The sequence below is a fragment of the Mus caroli genome, unplaced genomic scaffold (genome assembly GCF_978045245.1).
Source record: "Mus caroli unplaced genomic scaffold, Mus_caroli_1 scaffold_3, whole genome shotgun sequence".
NCBI lineage: Eukaryota > Metazoa > Chordata > Mammalia > Rodentia > Muridae > Mus > Mus caroli.
In genome coordinates, this window is record NW_028227258.1 from 1854903 (window position 1) to 1867633 (window position 12731).

Consider the following 12731-nt stretch of genomic DNA (forward strand, 5'->3'; position numbering starts at 1 on the left):
AAGAAGGGCGATGTTCCATACGTTGTTCTGATTTTATATTATGTTAGTTAAGGTATGTGACATTGAAAATGAAAAGTCAAGGCCTGCCCAAAATAATTTCATTTAAATCAGAGTTAAAGTAAAAATCACAAATTTACAATTTAATTGAAATTTATCTACAATCAATTGTAGAAAAATCACATCTATGACTTCTAAAACTATGAACAGGAGTTAGGCATGACAACTCAAATGTGTAACCCCAGCACTAGGCAGGTAGAAGCAGGAAGACCAAAGCCATCTTCAACTACATAGCAAGTCTGAGGGCAGCCTGAGTGATAGGAGACAGCATAGTTCAAAACTTTTAATTTCTTAGTATATAATTTTAATGTAACTTATATTTTTACAAGAAAAATATCATATATTACTAACCAAAAAAGACTAGCAATGGTAAACAGTATACAGTGGGTAGTAGTGTAGTCATGAACCCAGAAATACTAACCATGTTTTCTGCCTTTAAACAAGAACAAAATAATGTTTTTCGTTCTAAATTAAGAGCTTTGAGATAGTCATGACTACAAATACAGAAGCGCTAGAATGCTTCTACCTGTATGTGGTCCCTTAAGTGTTACCTCTGTAAACGATGAACCACTACCGTTTACTATTTCATTATTTTAAAAAAAAGAATTAACAATCTGAGCACTCAGACAGAACAGGACTCTCACTAGACATCATTCCTTCCAAGCCAAGGGAAGCAACAGCTGAATCCCTATGCATCACAGGTGGAGTCAGCTGAAGACAGGATGAAGCAGAGTCTTCATCAAGTTCCTGTATGTTCTTTCTGGTACTCACCAGTTACAATTTCATTTTGTTATAAGCTACATGTCTTTTGATAATCATTCTTTAGGCAGACCCTAGATACAATTGTCTGGAGAACAATCTTACTAAGTAGCATTTGAATTTACAATAATTAAAAAAAAAAAGAACAACATACTTTCTTTCTCTATAATTATCTTAACAATTGTTTTTCCAAAAGAAAGTTGCATTAACCTCGAATTCATACAGAATTTACTATGGCAATTTACTTTTCATTCTGCTTATTTCTGCTGGCAAATCCTTCAGCTGGTTACTGGAAAGATTGAGTCGCAGCAGACTGGACAGCAAAGCAAAATCAGCAGGCACAGTTGCAAGACGATTGCTTGAAAGATCCTTTAAAAAAAAAAAGGACAGAATGAATCTGTAAGTGAGGAAATAACAGTAAACAGATACCCATGAAAGGAATTTCAGAGTTATGAGAAAATCAGACAGACCAGGATTCACTCCTCTTCAACACCTGCAGGTCCATTATCTGTCCATCAAAGTCATGGGCAGGAATTAAAATCAGCTCCTACTCTGAAAGTATTTTACATGATGGTGTTTTCTAATCTCAAGTAATACCTCTGCAGTAGAGCATGTGATTCAAAAGGAGATAAAAGAATTCTGGAGATTAAAGAGTTAAGTGGGAATAGAGCAGAGAGATGGAAAACCAAAGAGTGAGTGAGTGAGTGAGTGAGTGAGTGAGTGAGTGTGTGTGTATGCTTTTTTTGGGTGGGTGTTGGTAGACAATTCTAGGATGTATGAAAGTCCTTATAAAAATCCTTGTAAGCTAGGTTAAAAAAAAAAAATATATATATATATATATATATAGGATGTATGAAAGTCCTTATAAAAATCCTTGTAAGCTAGGTTAAAATATATATATATATATATATTATATATATATAAAATTAAAGAGGCTGGAGAGATGGCTCAGTGGTTACGAGTTCATATTCCTCTTGCAGAGGACCTGAGTTTGGTTCCCAGTACCCATGTCAGGCAGTTAGTGCACCATCCCCTAGGACAATAAATCCGGGGGCTCCAAATGCCGTCATCTGGCCTCTACCATGGGTACCCATACTTACATGCACATACTCGTGTAAAAATTAAAGAAAAAGGGAGTTCTAGCACAGCTGCCGTTCATTGGTAGACAGGGCTGCTTCCAGAAGACATGGGTCATTAAACAAAACTCTTTGTGTCAGGCATAGCTTACCTCCCTATGAGGTATTGGTCAGGGAGCTTCCAAAGGCCCCCAAAGCAACAAAAGCTATTTCCATTACTTTTGGCTGTCGACCATAACTAGATGATAAGACCCTATTGTTGAAGACACCACATACTTTGGTTGCAGGGCAAAGATAATCTGGAATTGAATAGGAAGCTTCCTCCATGCTGGCTAGCTTTCAGAATGCCAGAACTTGCAGCCACTGGGGGAAAAAAGATACAATGAGCTTAATACTGCATGCTGCGATACTATCGGCTAAGCAAAATGTACTTACAGTAGTGGCTTGGCTGTCATGAGAATGACAACAGCTTTACCCTTGGATATGAGGAATATCCCATGGAAGAGAATTCATTCTGGCATTCTAAAGCCTCTGGGGCTAAGGTGGAGGAATTTACTACTGTGGTTTTGCTAAGTGGACATGCTGATAAACTGCCTTCTAAATATTTATAATCAGAGCTAATCAATCTTGTCTAGAAAAGCCTCTCACAGTTGACAGCAGTTACTAATCAAACACAACTGGTCAAAATGCTGAGAAAAATTAGTGTTTAGGCCTGGTGCTGGCGGTATATGCCTTTAATCCCAGCACTCAAGAGGCAGAGGCAGGCAGATCTTTATGAGTTCAAAGCCAGCCTAGTCTAGTCTACAAAGCAAGTTCCAGGACAGCCAGGGAGACACAAAAAGAAACCCTGTCTCAAAAAAAAAAAAAAAAAAAAAAGAAAGAAAGAAAACAGAAAAAGAAAAAACAACAACAATAAACAATAATAATTTTTAAAACTTAGTTCTAAATCCTGAATGACACACATATAGCATCCCCCTCAAAGCTCAGGAAACACTGAAGAAGAGGTAGAAAAAATTAAGAGCTGGAGGATGAGCAGAAGTGCTGCTGAGATGCTGTTCTCTGAACATAAGATGGTCACTGACTCACAGCAGCTGTGGCCACCAGCACACGATCAAGCCAACAAGGCAAACCAACAGGCCAACAAGCAGAACTAATTAGACTCCCTGGGTTACAAAGGAAGGAAGGAAGGAAGGAAGGAAGGAAGGAAGGAAGGAAGGAAGAAAGAAAGAAAGAAAGAAAGTAAGTAAGTTAGTTAAAATGTGAGGGCCTATAATGGGAGAGTCTGGAAAGGAAAAACTGGAGTGGGTATGATTAAGATACAACATACAAAAATTTCAAAGAATAAGTAAGTTATTCTAAAAAATAAAATTAAGTTAATTGAAAGTCAGTCAGGATGAAGGGCATTTGGGAACTCTTTACTGTATTTTTAAAACTTTTTACACAATCCCAAAATTATTCCAAAATGAACTAATACTGACAATGAAGAGTTCCTAACAAAGAAATTAAGAAATTCTGAAACCATGTGAAAAAGTCAAATTATTTTAATAAAAGTCCTACTAACTTCTAAACAGTATCAAGACAGTCAAATATTTAATTATTACATAAAATAATTGGGGCTGGAGATGTGGCTCAGCAGTTAAGAGCACTTGTTGCTCTTGCAGAGGGCACAGAGCACCTGCATGGCAGCTCACAAATGCTTGGATCCTAGGACCCACTTCTAGTTTCTGCAGGCACTAGGCATATACAAGATACAAAAACACACATATAGGTAAAACACTATACACATAGAACAAATAAAATTTTAAAGCAAATAAAATATATAAACTGACATGTCATTCTTTCAGTAAACATTTACTTGGCACTCTTGGGCTAAACAAGTTCTACATAATGTCAGGAAATATTAGTGTAAATGATTACAAGTGTTTATATTTTAATCTTTTTAAATGTATTTTCTATATAGATATTTACTTAGTATTAATTAAATGCTATAGAATTAAAGCATATTGATTTTTTGTTTTTTGTTTTTTTTTTTTTAAATTATATGTAAGTACACTGTAGCTGTCTTCAGACACACCAGAAGAAGGCATCAGATCTCATTACGGATGGTTGTGAGCCACCATGTGGTTGCTGGGATTTGAACTGGGGACCTTTGGAAGAGCAAGCAGCCAGTGTTCTTAACCAGAGCCACCTCTCCAGGCCCTGAATTAAAGCATATTGAATCTTTAAGAAAAATTCTTGAGCTGGGCATTGGTGAAGAACATCTTTATTCCCAGCATTTGTGAGGCAAAGTTTAAAGCCAGCTTGGACTACAGAGTTCCTGGACAGCCACCACTAAATAGAATTTCTATGGGGGAGGTGGTGAGGGGGCAGAAAGAAGGAAAGGAAGAAAGGAAGGGAGGGAGGGAGGAAGGAAGGAAGAAAACATCTGGGAACCCGAGAAGAAGAGAAAACTTCGCTTATTGTAAGGTTTCTTTTTAACTTTCACCTCAACATGACGATCTTTTCTAGAGAAAAACAAAACAGAAAACAAGTTTCAGAACTAGAGACAGTTAAGAGAGCTAGCTGCTCTTCAGAGGACCTAATTTACTTTCCAAATTCAGTTCCATCACCCACCCACCCACACTAGGCTACTCACAATCACCTGTAATGTCAGCTTCAAGAGCTCCAATATCATCTTTCAGAACTTGCATGAACATGCCATATACTCACACAAACATATACTCAAATAAAACTATACTTAAAAATTTTTACTACAAAATTAACTTTTTTAAATGAAAAGCTAATGGCTCCCTCCTTTCTTTTATCTACAAATGCCTTTTACTTCTCAAACCTTACTTCCAATAAGATCAAATTGAAAGACAATTTTTCATTTTAAACACTAGCACAAATGGTAGACATAGGAAGGAAGAGGTATACATAGAATAAATACTTAAACACTCAGAAATAACCTTTCCATTAGTAAGAAATAAAACTTAAGGCTAAATGAAAAATCAGTTTTCTGAATCATGCAAGGCTAAGGACAGGGCACAATATGAAATGACAGCACATACTATGGGCTGGAGCCTCTTAGTCAGAGGACTGAAGCCTTTCAGCTGAAACATCTTATGGTAGACTCTCATCCTGTTACACAGGAGAGACCAGGAATGTGCTTTGGAGGCCAACTGACATCTTTAAATCTTAATTGCATTCTTTGTCAGTTGTATGTATAACTTAGGACAAATTTCCTGATGTATAAGCTTCTGTTTCTTACTGTATGAAGTAAGGCTCAGACATACTTATACTTACCTTGTTATACATAAAGTCAATGCAAGGTGTCTATGGCTTTTATTCTTCAAATCAATAAAGTAATATTGTACTGACTTTGGTTAAGGAAGATAACAGGCAGCATGAAAGTTTTGCCAAAAAGAGTATTAAATTTGAAAACTGAAGTAAAGTAACCACTAAGAAATTGGAATACATAGGGCAGTAAGGCCGTTGGGTAATACAGAGAACAGACTATAAAATACAGAGAGGATAGGAAGAAAGAACAGATGTACTTTCAAGACTGCTTCCCTCTATTCAACTAAGGTATATGGGATAATCCTATGGGTTAAGGGCTGGACAGATTGCTCAGCGGCTCGGAGCACTAGCTCCTCTTAGAGAAGGCCCAGGTTTGATTCCCAGCACCTACATGATGACTTATAACTGTCTGTAAATCTAGTTACACTCTGGTATCCAGAAGAGAGCGTTGGATGTTCTGGAACTGAAATTATGAAGCTCTGACAACCTCTTTAAAAAATAAATAAGAAAAAGAAAAAAGCCTCTGGATAACAAAGGCTTGACCACTGTTTTCTTCTAAACTCTATTCCTGAAGTGCAACTTAAAGTTCACTTGATAACATAGAAAAGTCATGTTTACAGTTACTAATTAGCAATCTAATTAAAATAATTTCTGGTAAGCTACTCATAAAATCGGTTGCCTATGTTCTACAGTTTAAATCATACATTCAGTTCTCCAGCCTAGTGAAAATTCCCAACAGCCCCAAATCATGCAAAAACCAGAAGTCATAACTTACTAAATCTTCTAAGCTGGAAAGATGCTCAAATCCCTCGGGTATGCAAGTCAACTCATTGTGCTGGAGGTGCAGTGTCCTCAGGTTTTTTAAGCTTGTAATTTCTTCAGGCAGCATTTTCAGTTTGTTGTGGCTATTAGTTAATAAAATAAAAGCTGAATGACTTAGTAGGCTAAGAAGTATTTACCAAAGGCTTTTATCAACCACCCACATACACTCATCATAACTATCAAATGGTGCTATCCGGTTCAAGTGTTTATCAAGACTCCCATCTCCAAAATATACACCCATCAGCAGAAATTTAAACCAACCAAGTTAGGGTTTGAAAGAAAACCAGCAATGAAAAATATTAAGTAAACATAAATAATTTGTAAACTTTTGATTGCTTGTTTACAATCTGTTTATATAACATGTAAAGTGAAAAGGACTTACTGAACTCTTATTAAATATTCACATTGTTCCTGAAAAAAATGTTCACATACACATTGCAATGGAGCTAAATTTTTGTTAATACTTAATTTATTTTTATGTGTATAGCTGTTTTACCACATATATGTCTGTCTTGTGTACATCAAGGCCAGAAGAGTACTCCAAGGCCAGAAGAAGATACTCCAAAACTGGAGTTGTAGACAAATATGAGCTGCTGTGAAGAGTTGGAACTTGAACCCAGATCCTCTGGAAGAGTACACAGTGCTCTAAACTGTTAACCATCTCTCCTGCCCCTGAAGCTGTGTGATGTGTGTTATGGAGGCTAGGTTTTTAGTTTCATGTTCAAAACAAAAGCATTTATTCCTATTTTCAGATCTGGTAAGTCTGGCAATACTCAATTTGACTGTATATTTAGCCTTTTTAGTTGAATCCTTCTGAAGAGATACTCAATCTACTGATGTAAAAGTCCCAGTAAGGACAATATACTTCCTGGTAAGTAAGAGAGGAAAGAGGAACTATGGCTTACTTGGTCAAAGCACCTGTCTTATAAACTTGGTTTGAATCCTACAGGTGCTTTTTGTATGGCCTAAAGGGTAGTGCACCTTTGCCTGTTTTAAATTGTAGTTAACCTTTACAAATTGCTGGATGTGTTGGCACACACATTTAGTCCCATCATTCACGAGGCAGAGGCAAATTTAACTGGAGTTTGAGGCCAGCCTGGTATACAAAGGGAGTTTCAGGAGGTTCAATTTCAAGGCTGTTATATAGAGAAACCCTGTCTTGGAAAAGGGGGGGAGAGGGGCATGAATAACTTTCAGATACATCATAACTTAAATATTCAACTATGAAATTTATCCCATTTTTTATTGTAGTTTACATATAATAGGGGAAAGGTGAAAGACCAGAGGCTTTCGACTAATTATATTACATTAAAATAATGGACCCAAAGGTGCTTGGACATGTTGAACTACTACTAATAGTTAAAAGTCATGAGGTTTGGCTCAGCTGCTGAGCATACATGGGGTCCTGACCTCCACTAAGTACCACAAAACCCAAAAACTCAAGCCAAAATCAACAAAAGAGCACAAAACTCTTCACCACTAATGAAATAATTAGTACTAATCTACTGTGTAATACCTAGATTTTCAGGCTAAAAATGTAAATTAAAACTTGAGATTCTGAGAAAGAAGTTTTCTAAAACAAGAGCCAAAAGTACCTCATAAACATAAAATATATAAAAATCAATTGGCCTTAAATCTGTAGAATCAAAGAGGATGTAATAAATTCTAAAAACAAAACACATAGACAAAGTTGCTGTGAAGAGCCCCACAGACTTGTGTGACTAAGACAGGAGTCCCAAAGCACAGCACTTTGGTTTTACACTGGGCCAAACAGCAAGATTCCACTAAAGAGAAAAAACAAATAATTGAATCATTAAATTCTCTGGGATGATGTAAAGATCTGGTTTTGTTTTCTCCTCTTGGGTAGAATACAACATCTGGCAGGTGTTTAACCAACCCTGATTCCTACTGGGCCACACTGTAGTTCAAGGTTATTTTCTATGTGATGAAAAGAGATTTCAGTCTTAGAAACAGGTTCACACTTTACCTGACATTAAGTTTCTGAAGATTGTCTAGCTCTCTTATAGCTGAAGGAAGAGATGTCAGCTGATTATCATGTATCTAAAATGATTACAAGACAAAGTCAATATTCTTAGTCTTACAATTAGCAATATTTGAGCTTTGCCATTGGAAAAAAATAATTTACTAAACCCCTGTTTTTCATATTAAATGGCAATGTGTTGGGTGATTAGTAATTTATTCTGTGTATATTGACCAAACTGCTGTTCAGAAATTGTGAACAAGTCATTACTACAATGAAAAGAAACAAACACAGACTTGACTTGAGGAGGCGTCAACAGCAGCAGAGTTCTGGTGATCTCCTAATATCACACAGAACAGATGTGAGTTGGGAGAGCGGCTTTACAATATCACAGAATCATAACATCTTCACAGGAGAAAGAACCTCAGAATAAGCCAGACTATTGTTATTTTACAGACACAAAACAAAACTTCCTCCAAGAATGGCACTGTTTACATCCACCATTTCCACACACAAGTTGAAGAGTTTGGATATGGCCAATTTCACTAACGGCCTGTAGATTCTAAAGTACACCCTTCACGATTCACTTATCACATGATAGGTCAACTTTCACTACAAAAAAAGACCCAACTAAGAACACAAAAAATTCAGGTAAATAGTTACAGTCAATGAGTTTAAGGGCAAGTTATGAAACAGAAACACAAAAGACCCCTGAGTACTGTATTTGCTTTAGTGTCTAAAATAAAATTTAACAAGGGGAAATAAAAAACAAAAACAAGAAGCCAAGTGCCAGTTCTGTTTGCACACATGACTCATTTAATCACAGCATCTACACCAGGTCTGTGGACATAGAGACATAGAGCCAATCTTCCAAGTCAGTTTTTTTATTTATCTTGCATTCTACAAGCTCAGCAAGAAAGGCTTCCTGTTTAGCAAATTCTAAATTTAGCTCTTCAACTTACCTAAATTCAGTTTGTTTAACTAAGATCCCATAATTATAGTCAACTTACATCAAGAACAGTAAGGGCCGGCAAGAGTCGGAGGTCATCAGAGAGAGACTGAAGTTTATTGCTGGAGATGATGAGTTTGGTCAGATCTGTCTGATCCCACCACCGTTCAGTAGAACTGAATGAAAGATTCTGATTAGCCTCTTCAGGAATGTCCACATTTATTCTCCAAACACACTGAGGGACTATCTCCATCACCACCACATCAAGAAGAAAAGGGAAAAAGAATAAAAATGAAGTGAAGACTTAGAGACATACTCATTGAATACTTATCTTACAATGGACCCAAGTATCTCCAGGGCCTGAGGGACAGCATGGTCAGGGCCTGAGGGACAGCATGGTCAGGGCCTGAGGGACATCATGGTCAAGGCCTGAGGGACAGCATGGCCGGTATATTAGTGACTTTTCTATTGCTGTAATAAAACACCATGACCAAGATAATTTATAAAAGAAAGTGTTTAATTTGGATTATGGTTCTGGGTGGAGAGGGGTACAGTTCATGATGGTGGAGTAAATCATGCACCCTGAGCTACAACCATGAAGCAAAAAAAGGTACACTTGGAACGTATTAGTCTTCTAAAACCTCAAAACCACCCTCAGTGACAAGAGGACAAGTTCTCCAACAAGGTTACATCTCCTAATCTTTCCCATGAGCCTCTGGAGAACATGCTCATTCAAACCCTCACAGTGGGTAAGAGCACTCGCTGTCAAACCTGCTCAGAGTCTGAACCTCAGAACAACACTGCTGGAGAAACCCAGCTCCCACACTGTGCCCCCTGACTGCCCATGTGCAGGTAAACAAAAAATAAATGTTCAAAAAGTATTTAAATGCCAATAAACCAAATGTGAATAAATTACAACACAATGTATTTTATTGGGGGGGGGGCACAGACTGCAGTGTGAATTTTACATGAGACCCTGAGTTTGATCCCTAGCACGAAAACACAAACTACAATGTTAAACTTTCCTGATAACTCTGTGAGACAGGAGGTTTCATTATCCCCGTTTTGTAGGTGAAAAAAAATGAGGCATCAAGAAAATGTGTGACCTACCCAGGGTTTAGCGGGTCAACAAGCTGAATCAAAACCTGGTGTAGCCAACTATGCAAAGAGAGTCTTTCATTCCCTGACAAAGGTATGGCTGCAGGAAGGTGACACAAAACTTGGAATAGGACTCAAGCCAATCAATCACTAGTTATACCCTACTCTCACTGTCATTCAAATTCACCAGAGACTTCCCAATTGGATGCAGGAATGGAAGCTTGCCTCTGTATGACTCAGTAAAGAGTCAGAATAAGGAAAATCGATTTTAATCCCAAAGACACAAATAGAACAAAAGCTTTAGAAATTTAAAAGGGGAAAGAACATAGGAAAAGAGCAGAAAATCAGCTCCTCCTTCTAGGTTCCTGCCCTGACTTACTTCAATGAAGCCAAATAAACCCTTTCCTCCCCAACTTGCTTTTGGTCATGGTGTTTCCTCACAGCAATGGTAGCCCTTACTACAACAACTAGTAATGGTATATTAGTGAGCAATAACGTATTTTTCAATGTATATCTATCTTTATAGTTTGGTGGGTTTGGAGTCACAAGAGTCTGTTTCTTTCTTGATGGGTGGTACTGGAGACTGGGCCTTCAAGAACAGTCTACTTAATATGAAGATACCCTTCAAAATTCTAGACTAGATATACAAACCAACAGATGTGCAAACTGCAACACAGAACTATAAAAAAAAATGAAGGAAATATGATCCCTCAAAAATTGCAACTGATCTTCACAGATACTGAAATAGACAAAATGCCACATGAAACTTTCAAATTTTTGGGTAAGAAATTACTAATAAATTAAAAGAGGATACAAACAAGTAGATGGTTTCAACCTAGGCCTCAGAGAAGAAAGTCAGCAAAATGGATGAAAACATCCACAATATGGATGAAAAGTTAGAAACATGGAAGAAAAATTCAGAAACTGAGATCAAGAGGGGGGGAAGAAATCTTAACATCAATTAGCATAGCCAAGACCATCCCTCATAGACCTACCCACAAGCTTACTTGTGTTGACCCTAAAAAAAAAAAAACAACACTTTCCTATTGTCCCAGTGCTGTGCAAGAGGCTGCTTTACAATGGTATAGCAATTATACAATCGTTTTAGCAATTATAGTTTATTTTCAATACCAGCCTGAATACTCTCCTCCTGAAATTGTCTCTGTCAAACGAACCAGTATATTGTCTTCTCTCAGGTACTCAGGACATGGGTAGAAGAAAGCCATTTCTTGGCCACAATATAATCCAAATGGCAGCTAACCCAGTTCCCACCACAGTCCTTGTTGCCCTGTAAAACTTCAAAAGTCAGGCTTCCAATGCCTACATTTCTGTCAGCATTCTTATTTTCCAACTTCCCATAACAACAAAACAAAACACAGCCCATTATGCTCTGCCCATAACACTCAGCATTTTTCCTAGATCTACATTCCAGAGCCTTCCACATTCTAGCCTTATAAAATAGTTCAAATATCATAGGAACCATGTAGTCAGATTTATCCACTTTCTGGGTACCAATTTCTAGTCTACTCTTCTTTCCAGATGCTGTGGTAAAATAACATAGCACCTTAGAGAAAAAGTTTATTTTAGCTCATAATTTCATTTGCAGACCATCAGTCAAGGTGGCAGGGACTTGGAACAGCTACTCACAACACAACTACAATCAAGAGCAGAGGGAGAAATGAATTAAAGCATGCACACTTTTTTATACAACTCAACCTTTGGATTCAAGACCCAACTTAGGGAATGGCACAACCCACAGTGGACTAGATCTTCCTACATCAATTATCAATCAAGACAGGTCTTCATAGACATGCAAGAGAACATGATCTAAATAATCCCTCATTGATTGTGTCAACTTGACACAAGTAATCATCACATTCAGTGAGCATACACATAATGTCTTGTCTTAGTCAACCTTACAGAAACATAAGTACATTTTTAGAAGTGGAAGATTTTAATCAATGCAAGTAGAAAAAAATATTACAGAAAGAATGCTTTACTTCTCAATCCTCTTTTTGTCTCTGTTCTCTCCTACCAAACACATACACTACAAAGGTATTTATTTATACTTAGTAATATGTAGATTTGTGCTTGTTGATCATTCATAGTTTTCTCAGGATGTTCTCAAATTCATATACTCTGCAGCATTTACTCTGAATTAGTACTTAGGATAAGTAGTATGTTTGTCATTGGGATTTTCCTCAAGTGGAAAAAGGGGGGGGGGGCCTAAGCTTGAAAGAGAATTATTCTAAGCTCACAGAGGAGAGCTGGTAAAACCAAAATAAGAGGAAGACGAATCAAATACCTGCCTATCCTCTATCTCACAGCGAGTTTACTCCCAAACTACGATGTTTATCCCGTATTCTGTGGACATCTCAGTGAACACTTCGAGTAAGTCAAGGCCACAGTCTTAGCAGGGCCACGGAGCAGGCGCGGGTGGGTGCACAGGGGATCAAGAGGATATTCGCGCGCTGCCTCACCTTCCCCGAGGTTCCTTCCCGCCAAGTTGAGTTGGCCGCTGCTCCTCGCCGCCTTCAGCAGGCCCTGGGGAACAGAGGGGCCTCTGTCCTTGCCCTCCGCGTGGAATCCCGCACGAGGGTCAAACCTAGGAGCTCTCAGCTGGCGCGACATATTCAAAAGCTCACACCCGAAGCCCCGACCAGGGCTGTGACGTTTCAAGGTGCCACCGCTGGATAACCCCGCCCCTTCC

At 38.0% G+C, this 12731-nt stretch overlaps 1 protein-coding gene across 4 annotated transcripts in view; it reads right to left on the reverse strand.

Moving 5' to 3' along the window:
* The window catches only part of Lrrc40 (leucine rich repeat containing 40), a 30249-nt gene extending 17544 nt beyond the window's left edge, over positions 1-12705 (reverse strand). Inside the window, exons 1-5 of one of the 4 annotated variants that reach the window (XM_021157651.3) lie at positions 12502-12705; positions 8985-9166; positions 7981-8054; positions 5947-6076; positions 1062-1185 (exon numbers count right to left, since the gene is read on the reverse strand). In XM_021157651.3, the coding sequence (XP_021013310.1) occupies positions 1062-1185; positions 5947-6076; positions 7981-8054; positions 8985-9166; positions 12502-12652 (661 nt within the window). In that variant the 5' untranslated portion in view covers positions 12653-12705. Of the gene's footprint in view, positions 1-1061; positions 1186-5946; positions 6077-7980; positions 8055-8984; positions 9171-12501 lie in introns of all 4 variants that reach the window. The other 3 variants (XM_029475028.2, XM_085835367.1, XM_021157654.3) reach the window with 3 other exon arrangements.
* Positions 12706-12731: the final 26 nt, after the last annotated feature.